The sequence below is a fragment of the Dipodomys spectabilis genome, unplaced genomic scaffold (assembly GCF_019054845.1).
Source record: "Dipodomys spectabilis isolate Male_0828 unplaced genomic scaffold, ASM1905484v1 ptg000125l, whole genome shotgun sequence".
In the NCBI taxonomy this organism is placed as follows: domain Eukaryota; kingdom Metazoa; phylum Chordata; class Mammalia; order Rodentia; family Heteromyidae; genus Dipodomys; species Dipodomys spectabilis.
The window spans coordinates 13,403,338-13,424,305 of NW_024870802.1; the positions used below are offsets into that span (position 1 = coordinate 13,403,338).

Consider the following 20,968-nt stretch of genomic DNA (forward strand, 5'->3'; position numbering starts at 1 on the left):
TTTTATCAGATATCAGGATGGAAACTCCTGCCTTCTTGCTGGGAGCATTTGCATGGTAGATCTTCCTCCATCCTTTCACTCAGAGTTTGCTTTAATCTTTGACGTGAAATGGGTCTCTTGAAGACAACAAACTATTGGATCTTGTTTTCTGATGTAGTTCTTTTTCTTTTGATTGATGAATTGAGTCCATTAATATTTATGGTTATTATAGAGTGGTGCTTCCTGTCATTTTCCTACTTTCCTAAGTTTTTCTTCTTTCCTTTCTTCCTGTGTTTCCTGAGTTGGTCTTCTAGTGATATCTACTTGGTATGGAGCCCTCATCTTGACTGTTTTCTTCAGATTGTAATCCACTCTTAATATTCTTTGTAGTGTTGGCTTATTGTTCATGAATTCATTTAGTTTTTCCTTATTATTAAAATTTTTAGGGCTGGGATGTAGCTTAGTGGCAAAGCACTTGCCTAGCAAGTGCAACATCCTGGATTCAATCCCCAGTACCAAAAAAAAAAAAAGAAAAGACAAAAAAATATAGTTAAAAAAATTTTTAGTTTCTCCATTGAATGTGAATACTAGCTTTGCTGGATATACAAGTCTGGGCTGGCAGTTATTGCTTCGCAGGGCTTTGATGGTACTTTCTCAGGCTTTTCGTGCATTCAGGGTCTGTGTGGAGAGATGTGTGGTGATTCTAACTTTTTCCCATTGTAGTATAGCTCCTTCTTTGCTTGTGCTGCATGCAAGATTGTTTCTTTGCTGAGATCTACCATTTTACTATAGTGTGCCTAGTAGTGTTCCTCCTGGGATCCTGCTTGTTAGATGTTCTGTAAGCCTCTGTTATGTAGGTTAAAATTCTCTCTGTAGGGAACCTTACTGCATTGTTGGAGGAAGTGTAAACTTGTTCAACCACTTTGGAAAGCAGTATGGAGGTTCCTCAAAAGACTACACTTAGAGCTCCCCTATGATCCAGCAATCCCACTTTTGGATGTTTACCCAAATGATCACAAACAAGACCATACTAAAGCTATCAGCACAACTATGTTTATTGCAGCATTATTTACCATAGCTAAGATATGGAACCAGCCCAGATGCCCCTCAGTAGATGAATGGATCAAGAAAATGTGATATAGGGCTGGGAAGATGGCTCAGTGGTAGAGAGCTTGCCTTGCATGCCTGAGGCCCTAGGTTTGATTCCTCAGCACCATGTAAGCAGAAAGAAAAAAAAGCTGGAAGTGGCGCTGTGGCTCAAGTGGTAGATCTCTAGCCTTGAGCTGAAGAGCTGAGGGACAGTGCCTAGCCCCAGAGTTCAGGTCCCACAACCGGACCCAAAAAAAAAATGTGGTATATATACACAATGGAATTCTGTGCCACCATCAGAAAGAATAACTTCGTCCCATTTGTTAGGTAATGGAAAGACTTGGAAAAAATTCTATTAAGTGAAATAAGCCAGGCCCAAAGAAACATAGGTCCCTTATTTGCAATAAATAGTATATATCTGGGACAAGCAGAAAAGGTCAGATAAGATGATGTTAAGTGAAATGAACCCCAAGATAGGGACAGAAGTGGTTTTTTTCTTTCTTGTTATTGTTTCCAAAGTATTTATAAGGTACCATGTGATTTTTTTTGTTGCTTTGTATGTTCCTCCCCCATGGTAAAACCGCTGTTTTCACTGTATTTGATGTTGGTATAATTTGTGGAGGGGAAGGGAAAAAAACAAATAGTTTAATTAGGGATACAGGTTGGCCCATTGCAACAATGAGATGTACAAGTCACTATATTGAAAAAATGAACTACACAATTTAGATGGGGGGAGTGTAGTTGAGGAGGTGGGAGGGAAGGGATGGTAGGGGAAAACCAAAGAAAGAGGCAACAATGCTTGAGAAGAAATGTACTCATTACATTGCTCATGTAACTGTAACCCCTCAGTACAGTATTTTCACAATAATTCTTTTTGGGGGGGTCTGGTCGTGGGGCCTGAACTCTGGGCCTGGGCGCTGTCCCTCAGCTCTTCAGCTCAAAGCTAGCGATCTACCACTTGAGCCACAGCGCCACTTCTGACTTTTTTCTTTTTACTTATGTGGTACTGAGGAATCAAACCCAGGGCCTCTGGCATGCAAGGCAAGCACTCTACCACTGAGCCACCTTCCTAGTCCCATCACAATAAAAAAAATTTTTTTAAAGATTTGATGTTGTATTTGGCCATTGCCTGCTCAGTCAGGAGAGAATGAAAACACACTATATGGAGGAGTCCATTTTTGCTACATAGGCTCCCAGAGCTGATCTCAGAAAGAATGTTCTTTTGGCTTAATTCCTTTTCAAGATTATCATGACTCAGATTTATAACTGCATACTGACTGTCTTCCCTGGGACTTTCTCTGCTTTGCAAGCTCTCTGCCAAAGGAAGTTACTTTTTGTTCCCATTTAACAAAACACAGGCTGATGATAATGAACCAACAATTTCCAGAAGTTGTCATATTTCAAGCATTAGCTACCTTCTTGACCAAGTACAGCTCAAGGAGAGAGATTTAGACTCTAAAAAGGCAGCCAGGCATTGGAAGCTAGACACTAACCAAGCTAGCTCACAAGACCAGCTGCTTGGCTGGGAGGCAGGTAGAGAGAAAGGAGAGAGAGGAAATAAGGACCAAGCAAGAAGAAGGCAAATGAATATAAAAGAAGATAGGAATATTTGTATAGCATCATTAAGGAGAATTGTTGCCTTTCAAACTGAATAGTTTACAAGAAAACTAGAATGGATTTAGGTCATTGCTTTTAGCATTGATCAGTAGTTTATTAACAAAGCATTAATCAGTAGTTAATAATCAGAGCATCTCATCAGATGGCTTTTGGAAAAGGAGCCTGGACCAACAACCTCAGCCACTCTTATAGCTTCCATCTCCAGTTCTCTTAATCCTGGCCAAGATGGAGGCCTTGGGTACTTTCTTCAGGTGATAAGCCAACCCAATGGCAGCCATGCAGTCAATAAAGAATGTGGTGAAGTTGAGGCTCCAGTGGTACTCACTGGTAGAGTAATCATAGGGGAAGGTATGGTGGTAGTTGTGGAAGCCTTCACCTGGAAGAGAAGCAAGGAGAGCAGTTAGGGAACCCAGCATATTGCCAGCTAGTCATCTTTGAACATTTCTTACCTAGCAGGTCCTCTGAACCTTTAACAATCTTGCTGTTACTGCATGAATGGCAAACCCAGTGTCTTACACTGTAAACAGATGCCCTCAGTGGCATCCTTAGCAGTGAGCTGAGATATTCTATTCAGATTGCCAGGATTGCAAGTGTTTTGGGGGGAGAAATACTCATCTCTCAGAGGATCCAGAAAGAAGCAGGTTCTTCTGAGAAAATACAGGAAATACCTTTTATAATGTCAGAAATTTGGTAGTACTGGCCTGAGATCTCACAGGCTGTGTGCATATGTGCATGTGTTTTAATGGGGAAGGGAGGGACCTAGGGAGAAGAGGGATTGTGAATAAGCAACACACCAACCCCACTGAGGTCATGCTCTTTGTGAGGGCACTGGGCAGGGGAGCATGGTGAACACCAGCCAGAAGTCACACTCTCACCTGACAGGGGTGAGGTTTAGTGAAGTTGCCCTCTAAATATAGGAACTCTTCACTTAGGGTCCTTGACTTAGATCACAGAATAAGAATTTCTTGACAAGTCACAATGGAAAAAACAACTTGGCAGAGCTTTAATGAATAAGTAAACAAGCCGGCAAGCAGGCAAACAGATAAAAAGCAGACAAACAGAAGGTCAGGGGCCCACTGTAGCAGAGTGTGGATGTTTTCATAGAAACACAGACACATAGATACACACACACACACACACACACACACACACACACACACACGGAGAAACAGAGAGACAGATACACAAGGAGACACCCAGAGAGATACCCTGTTCCTTGAGCTGTTGGGTAAAGGCAGGGGGTCTGACTTGAAGTTATGGAAAGCCAGGTGCTTTGTCTTTGTTCTAACCACACCAGGTGTTGTTGTAAGAGTTTCCAGGTAAGAATGCATCCTCCAATCAAACAGATTCTTATCCTTGAAACAAGTCCACACCCTGCTATCTGCATTTTGGGACATCCTGTCACACACTTGTGAATCCTTGGGTGACAAATGTATCCTTCAGGAAAGAATGCACTCAGTTGTCTTCTCTTTGAACCAAAGGGAGCATTTTTAAGATTCTAAATACCATATTTGAGTTGCTTTCACTCAGTTTCCTTGAGTTATCCTGCTTCAAGACTGGAAGTAGAAATTCCTCAACCATTACTGGTTCACAGTGTGCTGTTCTTGCTTCTACTTTTCTAACCTTTGAGCCCAGTATGGTGCTGACAAACAAAACCCCTCTGAAAACACTTAGAGATTCCCTTTATCCTGAGAGGTTCTAAAAACTCTTGGGATGATGTTCTTTAAGAAACATCTTCAAAGATGGTTTTGCCTAATGCTAGTGGCTCACACGTGAAATCCTAGCTACTGAGGAGGCAGAGACCTGAAGATCATAGTTCAAAGCCTGTGTTCTTGAGACTCATCTCCAACTAACAATCCAAAAGGGAGAAGTGGTACTGTGTTTCAAAGTAGTAGACCACTAGCCTTCAGCAAAAGAGCTCAAGAAACATGCCCAGACCCTGAGTTCTAGCCCCATGACAGACAAAAAAAGAAAGATAAACAAATAAATAAGTAAATAAATAAATTAAATGTCTTTTGAGGATAAATATATCTCCATATAATCTAGGTATAGTGGTTCATAGTTGTGAAGTAATGGAAAGACAAAGTCTAAGCAAGTCACCCTGTTCTCACAGCCTAACCTGGTGCCTAACCAGGTAATGGGGTTGTCCACCCAGCTTCACAGACCTGCAGGTAGATAAGCCATCCTTTGAATTGCAGATGCCTAGCTCAGTAGGTAGAGCAAAGAGAGGTGTCTGCTTTAGAGGATATGCAGAGATCATGTAGGTTAGCCCTGGGGAGCTGTTGCTTGTGCTTTGCTGATGTTGGGGCTTTGTCTGCACCCAAGCAAGTGGTTTTTGTCTTTAAAAGCTTGGCATAAACTCTGTGCTGGGGAAGGGGGTGGGCAGTGGCCATGGTGGTCTTTGAGACAATAGTCCACCAGGTAGAGCCTGGCTTTCTAATAAAGACTCCCAACTCCATCTCTCCAAATGTGGCTTCTCTGTATCTCACCAACTGGATTTCCTTGATAACAATTGTAATCGCAGCACTAGAGAGAACTGTGAGTTCCTGGACAGTCTAGGATATATAAGGAAACACTCTTAAAATAGAGTAAATAATAAACATATGCATACATAACAACCACAAAAGTGCCCCATATAGTGTGAGAATGATCTAAATAGCAAGCTAGTGATGAAGTCCTGCCAAGTAAGCCACCAGCTAGGACACTGAAGATATGTCATTACTCTGTACATAGGTAGTCCTTCGTATGAAAGAAGCAGGCTCCAAGTTGGGAGATAAGACCAAGGCTAAGTATACTGACAGAGGACTGCTAACTTTCTAACTGGTATTCACATCCAAGCTCTGAGTGGGCATCCATCAAGCCTATAGGAGGAAGATTGAATAGGAGGAGGATCATGGGTGTCAACCTGGGCAGGAAAAGGCAGGTCAGTGTAGACTTAAAGGAAGGCCACTGTGGTCAGAGAGAAATAAATGTGACTGAGTGCAGCGATTCAAAAAGCAGAATTAAAATGGCAAGAAACAGAGCTGGAGGAGAGACAGGGTGGGATAAAATACAGGAAAGAGCAGGCATACAGAGAGAGTAGCAATAGAGACCAAGTAGGAGACTATTAGCCATTTTAAAAGGCCAGTCTTATGGCAGTTGAAATTGGGGGGTCAGTCATTAAAATTATTTATCAAGCTGGCCACATCTCAGTACAAATTATTCTACTCAGAAAACTGTAAGAACTATCTGGGTGCTGGTGGCTCTTGCCTATGATCCTAACTTGGCTGAGGCTGAAATCTGAGGATTGGTTCAATGACAGCCCAATCAGAAAAGTCCATGAGCCACTCATCTCCAATAAACTGACAACAGGTTGGAAGTGGAGCTGTGACTCAAGTGGTAGAGCTCTATCCTTGAGCAGAAGAAGCTCAGGGACAGTGCTTAGGTCCTAAGACCAAGCCCCAGGAACAGAAAAAAAAGGAAATGTAAGAACGATGAAGCCTAGGTGATATATTTCAAAAAGAATCAAACGTAGAACATGTGCAATGATAGAAGGGGCTGAGAGGAGCATATGAAATCATAGCAATGAGGTTATACATGCTTTCACAGTAGCATACTTGAAGCATAACAACCTAGTTCACATTACAGAATCAGTAAATATAAAATACCAATCTTATTGGCTTTTCTATTGACCCAAAGCCCAGACTAGAGGTGACTAGAGAAAGGAAAGCTTAGAATGGTTCAATAGGCATGCCATGTGGCAATGGATTTGGAAACATGGAACTGGTAAGAGTGTTATTTTTCCACTGTTTTGCATAAAACTTGTTTCATGGCTTGCAAGTACGTCCCTATTTAGTAACGAGTAGTTTTGTGGTGAAAAATCTGGGACACAAAATATCCTAAAAACAAACTTAGCTGATATTGCCAACTCCCAACCAAATACTGAATGTGGTCATGTTGTACACTGCTCACTTACCCAGAGCTCCTAGTGAAAGCAGGACATTTTCACGGGCCTCAATGTTCTTGTCATAAGGGCGATATCCATAGAGGTGAGCAACGCTGTTCACCATCCAGGTCATATTGAGGGCTACAACACATCGCAGGAAAGCAGCAACATACAAGCTGTGTCGAAAAGTTTCACCCCAACAGTACCAGGGCACTAATGTGGGGAGGATGAAGCACATTAACAGGACGCTGGGCTTGTAGTACCTACATGAGACACCACACAGTTAGTGTATAGACAGAGGATTTTCACACAAGCCTGGATTACTCAGTCTTTCTGGGCTGGCCTGGCATTCCCTCCAACACTGTGATTTCAGGGGCAAACAAGCAAAAGGGAATGGGTGGAAAAGTTATTGAGAAGACAGAGTTGTCCTCGCACTTTTTAAGTAATGCTATATGGATGTGTTGAAAAATTGTTCTAGGATCATCCCATTAGGAATGCAAAGGGCAAGGAGAAGCGTTAGCCCAGAAGCCTCCTCCCTCATGGCTTAACATGCTCTTTCCCTTGGTAACACTAGGCCCATGTAGTAAAGGCAGCAAATGATCAACTCCTACCCCCCTTTCCCTGAGAGAGCACCCTGTTAGGATAGCTAAGACAATATAAGGCAATGAGATCCCCCAAGTCCCATAGATTATGAAAGGTCACCTGAAACAATTTCTCACTTCCTCTCACCTGGTGAATAGGAGTCTTGCCAGTCCCCTTAAAGGCAATAAGCCTTTCCTTTGTTCTTCATACCTGGATGTCCATGTGGTTTTCTGGCTGAGTCTAATTTACTCTAACAAGAAGAATGTCATATCCTGACTCTAAATGCATTGTTTCTTTTTGGGTATGCTGGCCCTAGGACTTGAACTCAGGGTATGGGCACTGTCCCTCAACTTTTGTGCTCAAAACTAACACTCTGCCACTTGAGCCATAGCTCTACTTCCAACTTTTTGTGGGTCAGTGAAGGTAAGAGTCCACAGACTTTCTAACCAAGAAGGCTTTTAACTATTCTTCTCTGTTCTCAGCCTCCTGAGAAGCTAAGATTACAGACCTGAGACACTGGTACCCAGATTGCATCCTTTCTTTCCACGAGACCACAGGTCATGTTAACCAAACAGGCAGGGTCACATCACAGTCACATAAGCCAAATTCTGGTCACCTTTCTCTTGCTCAGCAGTGTCATTGACAGAAAGCATGGTAAATGTCATGCCTTCATTTTCTCCTACCACCCCTTAGTTCTTTGCTCGGCTTTTCCCTCAGGAGGTACACTCAGTGTCTGTGACCACAGCAACTCTCTCCTTCAGGAGGCCCTGTTTCCTTCAGTTGCATATAGACAAAAGCCATTGACATTGCCTATGTGCCTCAGACACATCTTCTGTTTTGATGTCACTGACAGTCCTACATCAAGTTCTTTCCTTATCCTGTCACTGCTTTCCTGGCTTGAGTCCTCCCTACCATCTGTCTTGTGTTTCTACTTCTCTCTACCTGAATGGTACTTTCACTTTTCCTGAGAGTAGACTCTTCAAAGTATACCTGATAGTGACACATGAGGCTGGAAAATCTTTTATGATTCCCTATTGATGACTGAATAACTCCTAAGTTTACATTAAAGACTATACCTGAGAGTTATCTGTTAACCTTTAGTCCCTTTCCCTGTCATACTGTAAACTTCAAGCACAAAGACTGTTTCAGGTACCTGCTTGGTGTGTTAGATCACGCTTTTCTTTCTATTTGGACTCTCTACTCATCTATATTCAAAATGGTCTCTGTATATAGGTCAGTTCAGTCATAATTTGTTCATGCACTTTGACCTCATTTTCCACTGACCAAGTTCTTTTCCTTTGTACCAGTCCCAGTACAGATAATATTCTGCTTTGTGTAATGGATATTTTGGGTACTTACCCTATCCCTCTACTCTAATCTGCTAAATATTCAAAAGAAAGGTATCAGCCACATTTATTTTTCTGTCTCTGACTATCCTACTTTAATAAAATTTGTTGCATTTAATTGGTTCCTTTAAAATGGCTCCTAGAAAAGGAGCAGATGAATAAACATGGCTCTGGACTTTTAGACCATAAAAATGATCAAAATGATCATTTAAAAATTTTAAATACAGAAACTTAGGAAAGTACTCAGAGTTATTCTCCCTAAATCCTACATTTCCAAGGCCACACCCCAGTGCAATCCTCACCTCCTCTGGAACATCAGCAGTTTCTCAGCTTTGAGGTCAGACAGGTCCAGCAAACCACCCTTTTCTCTGACAGCTGGGTGTTTGCGCACAAACAGCCAACCCACGTGAGAGAAGAAAAAGCCACGGCGAGAATTGTGAGGATCAGCATGAGTCTCTGTGAACTTGTGGTGTACACGATGATCTCGGGCCCATTCATACACATCATTCTGGATGGGATAGAAAGGAAAAGTAGGCCTTAGAGAATGCCCTCTAGGGAGGATTGGAGTGCCCAGATGTCTGCATGGCCCCAGAGCTCTCAGCCCAACAGCACAGTTCCCAGGACCTTGACTGCAAAGAAGACATATGGACCTAGCCTTCTTCTCAGCATTTGCTCCTGACACGTGTGCAAAATCAACTTCCAGTTCCCAAGCACTAGAATAGCACTGATAATTCCTGAAGTTTATCTGGTAGCACACAAGGCATTTCATTAGTTCTATTTCATTAGTTCTGCAGTTCTATATCAGGCTAGGATGAAGAGAAGGGTACTCTTGGGTGTGAAGTCCCTGAGCACAGAGTACAAGCCAGATGGCATGGACCCTAAGGTAATGCTCTTTGGATAAAGCTTTGAGAAGCTTCTTCCTGATGCTTTCCCACATGATACATACCCAATACAATAACTATATAGTCATGACCATGAGCACATTTACAAAGGCCCTCTTTGTTTGTTAGAGACTCTATCCATCCTTCCAGAATTTGTCAATCTGTCTCTTCCTTCCCTTTGCCTCATGAGGACATTGAGAGCGTCAAGAAGAAGTTGAGCAGGCAGGGATGATTAGGCATATATTGCGAGCCCTTCGAATCTTGCCAGGACAGTGGAGACTGATTTGGGTTCATTTCTTTCTCCTCTCTAAATTATGCTTCACATGACAACTATAGCTAGGAGAGTTCCCCTTCTCTAATTACCTAATCTTTCTGTTAAAAGCGTGTTGCCTAAACCAATCTCAGTACTTCATTTAGCTAGCATAGCATCTCTAGTTAACACTATAAGGCTAGCCTGCATGACCTCTCAGTAACTTAGTTTCCTCATCTGTAAAGTAGGCATAACAGTGCCATCTACCTCCTAAGACTTCTGTAGTGACTTAATGAGTTAATCTGTATCATTAATCTGTTAATCTGTACTTTACCATAGTGCTGGGCAAATAGTCATTGCTTCTCAAGTATTCACTCATGTGTGTGTTTCTGTGTGTGTGTGCTTGCGTGAGTGCATACATGCACTGGTCATGGAGCATAAACTTTTGGCCTGGGGCCGCTGTCGTTTAGCTTTTTTGCTCAAGGCTGTTTTGCTCTGCTACAAGGGCCACGGTTCCACTTCTGGGGTTTTGGTAGATAATTGGAGATAAGAATCTTTAAATAAGGATACAGGTGGACCCATTGCAACAATGAGAAGTACAAGTTGTCATGTCAAAAACGAACTTTACAACTTTGGGGGGGAGGAAGGATTGGATGGGGAGGAGAGGGGAGGCTAGGAAGGGATGGGAAGGGGAAACAAAGGAGGAGGCTACAATGCTTGATAAGAAATGTACTCATTATCTTGCCCATCTAATTGTAACCCCTCTGTACAGTATTTCACAATAAAAAAATAAATAAATATTTTTTTTTAAAAATCTCACAGGATTACCTGCCCAAGCTGGCTTCAAATTGATCCTTAGATGTCCGCCTATTGATTAAATAGATTATAGGTGTGAGCCACCAGTGTCTGGCTGTGTTCACCCTAGTTATCAGCAATTAAGACTGTGTGCTACAGCACCTTTAATCCCATTATCTTGAGTCCTAAAATAGTCAACTTTACATTTAGTGTCCACAAATTGCCCCAGAAACCTAGGTCAGAGCCTGGCTCCTATACTATGGTCCTTTATTCTGAAGGACCACAGTGATCATACTGCTAGATAAAACATAGACCTTGGATAAAAATGACCATATACCTGGTGAGCCTTTCCTCTCTACTTTCTTCTCTGTGACTCCAGTTGAAGTCAGTGATGAGACTGGAAAAAGCCATGTCTGACCTGCTGGGACGCCTCTCCAGGTCCTAGTCCTCTTCACTCCATCCTGGATCATCGATAGGATGGATACACAAGAAGTGAGCCCTGCCAGCTGCTCACCTGGAATGCCATGGTGTTGGCAATGATGAGGAAGAGCCTCAGAGGCAGCCGTGCTTTGTAGGTCCGGTGGCTCCACAGGCGATGAGCCCCTGCTGTGATGCCCAGGCCACTGACTACATAGCACAGCAAAACTGCCAGGATAAAATAGTAGAAGAGTTACTACCTGATGGGAGTAGAGCCAGGGGAGGCATGTCAAAACACTCCTGTGATGCCAGAGCCAGTCTTTACACTTTAAGAGATCTGCTTTACCTTGAATCCTAGGAATGCCTTGGTCTTTGATTTTTAAGCTTTCACTGCTTGAAAATCTGTGCTTACCACTTACCCTGTCCTTCCAAGAGTGGAGATAAGCTGAGGAGTCTCAAGAGTTAAGAAAGCATAAGGACATGTAAAGGAATAGGGCTCTTACTAACGTGTAATTATTAAACCATAGGCATATGGTTCTATCTCGTTTGGCCTTCAGCTGATCTTTCTGAAGTGTTCAGGGCAAAATAGCATTTCCAAAGGTATACTAAATATAGTAGTCAGAGCAGTTTAGACACTGCTCAATTGAAAGTGCCTTGCATTTCCTTTTGCCAACTGGTACAACAGCACTTCAGTATTATGGCAGGCAATATGGCTCTGTGAGGGGTCCTCCACACAGTCATATTTGCAAAATGGCTCAAGATTTATCAACATTGTTAACATGCTAATATTTACTATATAGCTTGAACAGGGTAAATACTATGAATACTGCATGTCACAGTTGAGGAAACAGATGAAGAGTGCTATGTTATTTAGGGTCACAGGACAATTAAAAGTGAAGCCATGTTTCAAACTAGGCTATCAGTCTCTGACAATGAAGAACCCAAGAATGGAACTCTGAAAGACTTTAGGGATGCCTTCTCTACCATGCTGATGGCTTGCAGGTTCAGGAGGTGCCAACACGGTCTCTGATGGGTAAGGAGTTCCTTGGTATACATATCATTCCCTTTGTTCAGCGGCACTGGGAGGACAGGATGAGGCCTTGGTTAAAAATTTATAACTTATGCAGATTGAATTTATAACTTATAACAGATTGAAACAACAGATTGTCTGTGGTTATAGAACTTCATGGAAGGCACCATATACTTTATAAGTTGTCCTCTCTACTAAAGCAAGAAGAGATGCCTAAACAGCTTTCTCTCCTCTCCCCCTATCTCCTTAATCTTATCCTGTCCTTCATGATGCCCAAGAGTGCCATAGGATTAGTATTATCCTAACAAAAGTTCTGGCCACAATTCTTTAGGTCTGGGATTGAGACACCAGGTGATATGTGGTCAGGCCATATGATGATTTAGATCATATTCCCAAATACAATACTATGCAGCTAAGTAGGAAATGTATAGTAAAGTCAGACCTCCATAATCATCAGGAAGGAAGAACCTGAATACAGGAAAAGTAGAAACCCTCAGCTCAGAGCCAAGAAACCATGTACATTTGTTTCATGCTGCAGATATAATGTTCTAAAAGAACAGGTAATGCTCATTAGCAGCAGAATTCAAACCAGAACCCACTAGGTGCCTGCTTTATTATTCATCCTGTACCCAGCTGAAGTCACTTATATTCAATCTCTGTCACCAAGGAAAAACCATCAGTGTCCACACTGATGGTTAAGCAACAACTCATAGATTTTCCCTGAGAAGTGGCCTAGAGAGGTTTTCCTTTCAGGCCCTCAATGATGTCAGAAATATTTTTGAGCTCTTCCTCAAGGTCTCTTCTCAGCAGCTCCAAAAATAAAGGGACTAAACATCTCAAAATCTGAAATTTTTCAGTTTCCTTTGGTATAAAACAAGAAAAGCACCAAAATCTACAGGAGGGAGGAGAAAATGCCCAAGCTAAGACCTCTATCCTTCTTTCTTTTTTAACCATGGAAGAAATTTGAAATCCACATTTCACCATAGAAACTCTTGTCAACCTAGTCAGACAAAGAGCCCTGATCAAGAGTGGAATAAGTCAGCATTTTAGCACTGTGTACCAATTTCTGTCCAACGTCATAGCAGATCCACAAAAGCAAGACACTAAAATGATAGCTATCATAGCCTTAATGCCAGTGTGGCATTATGATCCCTGTACATTTTCTAGGGTGGCTAATCACAGACTGGTCAAACTAGGAACTGAATAAGGCCTACAGGGAGTATCCTGGCTGCAAATGGCTTGCAGCTGAGGGAACACTTTGTGAAGAATCTGCAGGGGGGAGGAAGGGTCTCTTACTATTAAGGGGACCCAAAACTAACTCAATTTTTCATATACCAGAAATTCCTCACCCAACCCGTGCCCCTGAGAATCAAAGTACAGGTTTTTCACAAGCCCTCAGTGTCAGGAAATATGCTGTTTGTTGAGACCCCAGGAAATGTGGAAAGCCCTGCTGATTGTTGTGATAAGATCTCCAGCCTTGTTTTCAATAGTAAAACAACCCAACCACCTTTGCCCTTCCAGGAAGGAGCAGCCTTATCCCTGCCCCTTATCTGCCTGCTTTGTGTGGGGACCCCAAATTCACTCACCAATTCCAACCAGAATGACAAGTTAGGATAGGTAAGGATAGGAGCTGCTTACCCCAGAGCCAGGTGTAGACTTTGCAGCCAGGAACCAGGGTGATCCCATAGAGGGCTCCCAGGTGCAGCAGAGGTATGATGATGATGTTTCTCCACACATACTCATGCTTCGGTGGGGGGCCCACCTCATCCTGGTACGTGGGGTCATCTTTCATTTCAGGGCGGATGTCTTCTACTAAGTGGAGGACCATCTCCTTCAGCTTCTCTCTTCCATTCTTCAGGTCCATAGAAAAAGGTGATATGATGGTAGTTGTTGAGGAATCAGAGATCTACAAGGAGAGAGCATAGTGGTGAAGAGAGAGCAGATGCCTGGTAGGTGACTGGGAGTGTCACTGGAAAGAGGTGAGGTTAAGTGAAGCTCCCCTTTAAATATAGGAACTCTTCACATAGGGTTCTTGACTGCGATTGCAGAATAAGAATTTTTGGACAAGGCTCATGGTAAGAAAACTTGGCAGAGTAAACAAGCAGGGACACAGGCAAAAAAGCAGACAAACAAAACGGGCAGGGCACATTCTAGCAGAGTGTGGGTGCTCTCATAGGGACACAAAGACAGAGACACACAAGGAGACACCCAGAGAGACACACAGCTTCTTGATCTGTTGGGTACTTATAGGGTAAAGATGGGGGTCTGGCTTTAAAAGTTATGCAATGCCACATGCTTTGTCTTTGCTTTAACTACACCTGGTGTTATTCTCTGAGTTTCCAGATGAGAATGCATCCTGCCAAAAAACAGATCCTTATCCTTGAAAGGAGGAAACATCCTGCTATCTGCATTTTGGGGCATACTGTCAGTCAGTTGTGAATTCTTCGGTGAGAAATGCATACCTTGGAAAGAATGCATTCAGTTGCCTCTCTTTCTAGATACCATATTTCTGAGTTGTCTACACCAGGCCTCAGTTTCTATAAGTTATCCTGCTTCATTTCCTCCAATATGACTTTTGTTCCCTTAATCTTAAGGGAAATACATGAAGTAATATTTCCTATACTTGCTGTTAGATAACCATACCTCATTTTTCCTAATCTACCCAGCTTCATTAGCACTACGTTCTGTGCAGCAGCTGTGGTTACAATAGAGGCACAGACCTTGTTAGGAGACAAGATTAAAAGAGGAAGTCTCTCAAAATTGTACAGGTAGATGGTGGTAAAACCACAAGGTGAAGGGGTAGAACTCAAGTGACTGACTCACTGCATTTTCTTTAAACTTTGTGAAAGAAAAGTTGGTGAATCAACTGCTCAAATTGTAATTCATATTTTCACCACCAGACGGCAGCACATCAAGTATGCTGAAGCCCTTAACTCTTTTCGTGCCCACAAGTAACCCTGAATCAGGAAACTTAGAATGTAGGGATCCCTGTGAAGAGCTAAAGTAACTCCATTTTGAGATTAACCCCACCATCTTGTGCTAGGCTGCCCTCAGAGTAACCCCAAGAGAGAGAAAAAAACAATTCTCAGTTGCCATCAACCTTGCCTACCCTTAAGAAACAGAACAATTGCCTAAGTGTTCCCGGAACAGAACTTAACGGTTTTGCAACCATCGAGCCTTCAAATGTGGACCAAAAATTCAGAAAAAGGGCAGTGCGGTTAGGGTGGACTCAAACCAATCATGTAATTGCGTGTGTGGAAATTCCCTAAACTTGTTTGTTCAATACTATAAAAGCTGTTCTGATTTTGTTCTTGGGCCTCTTGACATCACTGGTTACCGAGTGCGCTGAGAACCAAGCTTGAGCTTGCATATAAACAACTTTATTGCTGTTTGCATTGGTCGTGGTCTCTGGTGGTCTTTTGGGGGTCCCGAGTCCATACAACATTTCTGGGGGCTCGTCCGGGATCCCCCTCACCTAGCCTCAAGAGTTCAAGGGATTTTTCAAAATGCAAATAAAAACTAAAGCATAGAATATTAAAACAAAGATTAATAGGAGGCTTAAAAATTAGGAATGGTTTTCTGTATATAAAGTTTAAAAATAAAATTCTAATAAACATTTGCCTCAAAGTACAGAAAGGAAAAATTAAGATTACCAAAATAATTGCTTAATTCCTATTTGTTTGCTCTTTTGTTGTTGTTTTTTTGTTTTGTTTTAGTTGTTTGTTTTTGTTTTTGTAACAGTTCCCAGCAGGCCCACAAAAAGGAATGAGGATTCTTGTAAGTTTGTCAGATGTAACCTTGGCTCTTAATAAGTTTCAGGTAAGAGCATGCTTAAAAGCTACTTCTATGTTGACCACCTTGTTGCTTTTAATTGTAGTAAAGTGGCCTTTTATGACACTCAATTATCTGAAGCCAGCCCAGGCAGAAAAAAAGTCCCTGTGAGACTGTCACCTCTACTCAGCCAGCAGAAGGCTCAAAGAGCAAGCAGAGTTGCTTTCAGCCTCAAAGTGCCAGAGTGCTAGCCTTGAGCTGCAGAGCTGAGGGACAGCACTCAGGCTCCGAGCTCAAGTCCAGCAACCAACTAAGGGAAATGACAATGAGGTATTTTTCCCAGTGTGGAGAAGATACTCCTGGGATGAAAGCAATGGAGGAGCATCCAGAGGCAGTAAGTCACTACTTGGATGGCAGAAATAATGTCCGATCTTAGAGTCATTTGTGTGTGGCCCTTCAAAAATTGGTCAGAGCCAGGAGGTCATGGGATGATAGTTTGTAAGCATGCCTAATGTCCATGACTATCTACCTTGTAAAGGACAGGAACTTGTCAGTCATCTGTGATAGTACAAAAAACTAAGGTTGTAAAATGTGGAGGATAGTTTAGATCTCAACTCCTGTATGTACCAAAAGCTCTAATTGGCAGTAACTTTTGAGTTGACACCAGCTACATGAAATTCATCTGCTCAGGAAAAAAGTTGGTAAACCTGAAATGTGTTGAGTGTGTTTCTATTGATATCTGTCTGAAGGCCTGCATAGGTAACTTAGGCATTGTTAGGATCACTAGAGATCACATTCCTAAGCCATCCAGAAAGATGTTTTTGCAAACCAGAAGGTGAAATAAGCTACACTGCTGTAGCCAGAGAAAAGGTCTGTGCATTTGTCAAAAGTTAAAATATTGTTCTTAATGATATCTAACCCCTGTTAGCCTCTTTGTAAAATAGGCTAAGGTTATAGGTTCCTGGCTAGGTAGGATCAACACCCTTGAGTCAGCTTGAAGAAATTACAGAAGATGAATCTTCACCCTTCATCCCCTTTTAAGAACAAGGGACCAGAGTCACTTTTTTTTTTTAAATGTGGCAAAATAGACAGAAGGAAAAGGCATGGGAAATAGTAGTACAGGCCTGAGCACTCTATATCTGCCTAGAAAATCCTAGCCTTATTAAAAGAACTATCTAGTTTAAAAAGTTGTCATCTTGGTAAATTGTCCTGGGCTATTGTCTAAATGGACTTAAAAACTCATGAGGTCATAGCCTGCCAGGCATACGTACTGTATCCTTAACCAGTCTGTGTAGGAATTTGCAGCCGAACATGACGTGTGACAGTCCTTTGGAGCCACTGAGAGACCCTGCTGCGGCTGTTGCTGCTGCTGCACACCCTAATGGGTAAAGTTCGACGACAGCCTGACAGTCACCTGGAAGAAATCTACATCATCACCCAGACCACCTCCACATTGGAAAAGTAGACTGAACTCCTGCCTGATTCCATCACCTGAGACTGCTTCCCGGTTGAAAGCTGCTAAAATTAAGATCTTGTGGGACATTCTTTTGGTGATTCCAGTAACCCTCTCAACTCCCACAGTGGACATTGGGGGCAAGGATATCACTGGCTTGCCTTGGGCACTTCAGGGTCACAGCCTAGTTTGGCTCTGGTATTGTAATAACCTGCTTCCCCCCGGGTGTTTGTTAAAGATAAAGGAGAGATTCTTTTATCAATGGAGGTAGTAAGAGAAATGAGACCCAGCCCTACTATTAGCCTTAAAATCTAGCAAGCTTCTCCATCCCAGTGGTGCCCGGAGGATGTTCTAAGATAACTTAGTTCCACAAGTTAAAGGAAAAATGGGCAGTTTTAAACTCTAGCCACAAAGAAGCTCAAGGAATTGTAAAGAGGAGGGTAATAAAGCCTTGGGAAAGTTATTGGAAACAAATTGGTATCCTCTGGATAAGAAAGGATTTTAAAAAAATAAGGATTGTATTAAAATGTTTGTAAAGAAGTCAAACCTCAAAAAGTTTAAGTATGTAGTAAATGGTATGAGTATGTCTTAAAATTGAGTATAGCTGATATAATATTAAGTTAGCTGTGATATATGGAGTTAGGACTGGTGTCCTTTGTAAAAGAGGATCAGCACAGTCCACCTTTTAGTTCTGAGATCCCAATACCAAACTGTTAATATAGAAAATTGTGTCAATTAGGGGACCATGATTGGCCCCCGATTTTCTAGAAGAGGAGGGAATGAAGAGCTAAAGTAATTCCATTTTAAGATTAACACCACCATTTTGTGCTAGACTGCTCTCAGAGTAACCCCAAGAGAAAGAAAAAAACAATTCTCAGTTGCCATCAACCTTGCCCACCCTTAAGAAACAGAACAATTGCCCAAGTGTTCCAGGAACAGAACATAACAGTTTTGCAACCATCAAGCCATCAAACGTGGACCAATAATTCAGAAAAAGGGAAGTGCGGTTAGGGTGGACTCAAACCAATCATGTAACTGCTTGTGTGGAAATTCCCTAAACTTGTTTGTTCAATACTATAAAAGCTGTGCTATTTTTTGCTCTGGGCCTCTTAGCGTTACCAGTTACCAAGTAAACAGAAGACCAACCTCCACCTTGCAAAATGACTCTTTTGCTGTTTGCATTGGTCGTGGTTTCTGGTGGTCTTTCGGGGGTCTCAAGTCTGTACAATACCTGGAAAGAAAAATAAACAAAGAAAGACAGGAAAAAAGGAAGGAAGGAAGGAAGGAAGGAAGGAAGGAAGGAAGGAAGGAAGGAAGGAAGGAAGGAAGGAAGGAAGGAAGGAAGGGAGGAAGAAAGGAAGGAAGGAAGGAAGGAAGTCAGGCAGGCAGACTTATTTATGTATATGGAAAGCCATTGTTTTAGGACCAGGCCCCAAAGCAATCATTCATTCTGAATGTCTAATTCCTCAAATGTCTAATTCCTCAAATATAAAGTTTTGCACAAAAGAGGAAGTGGCAGTGTATTCCCCTCAGCCTAATAAGAAGTTCCCTGCCTTACAAAACAGCATCCTACAGCAGTTTGATATGAGATCACCATATTAAAAATAACAGTAAACCAATTTTATTTTGCTTTTCAAGTAGTGTTCTTAAAGCACTGCAGCTTAGTAAGCAATGTAAATTAGTATAAGTCATATAAAACCAGAGATTTTTTTCTTAGTGAGTTATTAAATAAATACAGCAAAATCTAACCTATCACATTTTTTAAATACTAAAAGGAGTTTATTAAAGTTTATTAAAATTCAGGCTTATGGACTTAACAGTCTCATCCTGGTAAAACAGAAAGATTAAGGATCAGCTACTTCAATATTCTCAAAACATTAAGCACTGGCAAGTTAAGGAAATACTGTCAATCCTAAAATGGCATCAAAAGGCATATGCTTTGATTTTGTCTATAAAACTTACCAGTAGGAAACCCTAACAAATCCTAAGCACCAACATGTCTTTTCATTACTTCTGTGAGGCTAATACCCTCCTCAAAAATCAGAGATTAAGGGCTGGAAAGTTGGCTCAGTGGGAGAGTGCTTGCCTCACATGCATGAGGCCCTTAGTTAGATTCCTCAGCACTACATAAACAGAAAAAAGCTGGAAACGGTGCTGTGGCTCAGTTGTAGAGCTCCAGCCTTGAGCTAAAGAGCTGAGGGTCAGCACCCAGGCCCAGAGTTCAGCCCCCAAAACAGAGTTCAGACCAAAAAAAATCAGAGATTAAGATCTTGTTTTTTTTGAACTTGGGCCTGAGTGCTGTCTCTGAGCTCTTTTTGCTCAAGGCTAGCAGCACTCTACCAGTTGGAGCCACAGTGCAACTTCTGAAATTTGAGTGGTTAATTGGAGATAAGAGTCTCACAGTTTACTCTTCCAGTTGGCTTTGAACCATGATCCTCAGATCTCAGCCTCCTAAATAGGGAGGAGTATAGATGTGAGCTCCCAGCATAATATATATGTCTTAATAGGCCATAGCTGTTACATCCTTTAAATAGTTGACATAATTGGGCTAGTCTGCTTCTGATCATAAATTGACTTAAGGCTATAACCTTAAGTGATAAGATCTGTTCTCACCAAGACCTTAAGAACTAGTTCCTTGAGTACAACTCTGTTTATCTGCTTCAATGAATGATGTGTGGGGCCAAGAGCATTCCCTCATCAAACCTAGAAATGGTGGCCCACAAGCAGCCCATTCCGGGCTTACAAAAGCAAATCAACTTGGGAGTTCATGACACTGAGTCAAAACTCCTACTGTATCCCAATTCCAGTTAGGAGAACTACATTTCAAAGGCTTTTTTTTTTTTTTTTTTTGGTCGTAGGGCCTGAACTCTGGGCCTAGGTGCTGTCCCTCAGCTCTTCAGCTCAAGATTAGTGCTCTACCACTTGAGCCACAGCGCCTCTTCCAGCTTTTTCTGCTTATGTGGTGCTAAGGAATCAAACCCAAGGCCTCATGCATGCAAGTCAAGCACTCTACCACTGAGTCACCTTCCCAGCCCCAAAGACTTCTATTATAAGTTCAGGAATGTAGCAGTGCAGTGATGGCTCACACCTGTAATCCTAGCTACTTAGAAGGCTGAGATCTCAGGATTTGGGTTCAAAGACATCCCTGGTAGAAAGTCTGTGAGACTCTTATCTCCAATAAACCACTTAGAAAACTAAAAGTGGAGCAGTGGCTCAAGTGAAGAGTGCTAGCCTTGAGCTAAAGAGCTGAGGGACAGTAACAGTGCCCAGGCACAGACTTCAAACCCAAAGATCAAAAAAAAAAAAAAAGTTCAGGAATGTAAGATTAATTGATGGTATATCTGCATCAACATAGTGAACAAACACCAGACAGGAAAGTGCACGTTGTTTACTGACATGTGCTATCAAAGTAAGTTCAGGATGTCACACCATAACTCCTAGAAATATTTTTTTCTGTTCAAGAACTGACTGGATTGACAAAACTTAAACACTAGCAAACCCAAAACACATTTTTTTTTTGTTGAGTAGAGTACACTAAGCAAGGGCTCTACCCCAATGGTCATTTTGAGACAAGGTCTATGCTGCCCAGGCTGACAAACTTCTGGAAGCCCAAGGATTTCTTGTCTCAGGCACACCAGTTACTCCAAAGTACAATGTGCAAATTACATAAAGTGTAAAACATGACAGGCATTAAAAATAGTCACTGTTTTCTAATTCCTACAGTGTCCAAAAGCAGTAACTTACTTCACTTGGAATAAATGTTGATAAACACTTTAGCTCTCTTATTTACCTAAAATGTGTTGGATATGAAACAGATGTTTAGGTAGTCTGCA

At 41.9% G+C, this 20,968-nt stretch overlaps 1 protein-coding gene across 1 annotated transcript in view; it reads right to left on the reverse strand.

Annotated features, from left to right (window-relative positions):
- Nucleotides 1-2,822: 2,822 nt before the first annotated feature.
- The window catches only part of LOC122115850 (acyl-CoA desaturase 1-like), a 32,344-nt gene continuing 14,198 nt past the window's right edge, over nt 2,823-20,968 (reverse strand). Inside the window, exons 4-8 of the mRNA XM_042689421.1 lie at nt 13,550-13,817; nt 10,979-11,109; nt 8,841-9,046; nt 6,641-6,873; nt 2,823-3,061 (exon numbers count right to left, since the gene is read on the reverse strand). Of these exons, the coding sequence (XP_042545355.1) occupies nt 2,862-3,061; nt 6,641-6,873; nt 8,841-9,046; nt 10,979-11,109; nt 13,550-13,817 (1,038 nt within the window). The 3' untranslated portion in view covers nt 2,823-2,861. The remainder of the gene's footprint in view (nt 3,062-6,640; nt 6,874-8,840; nt 9,047-10,978; nt 11,110-13,549; nt 13,818-20,968) is intronic.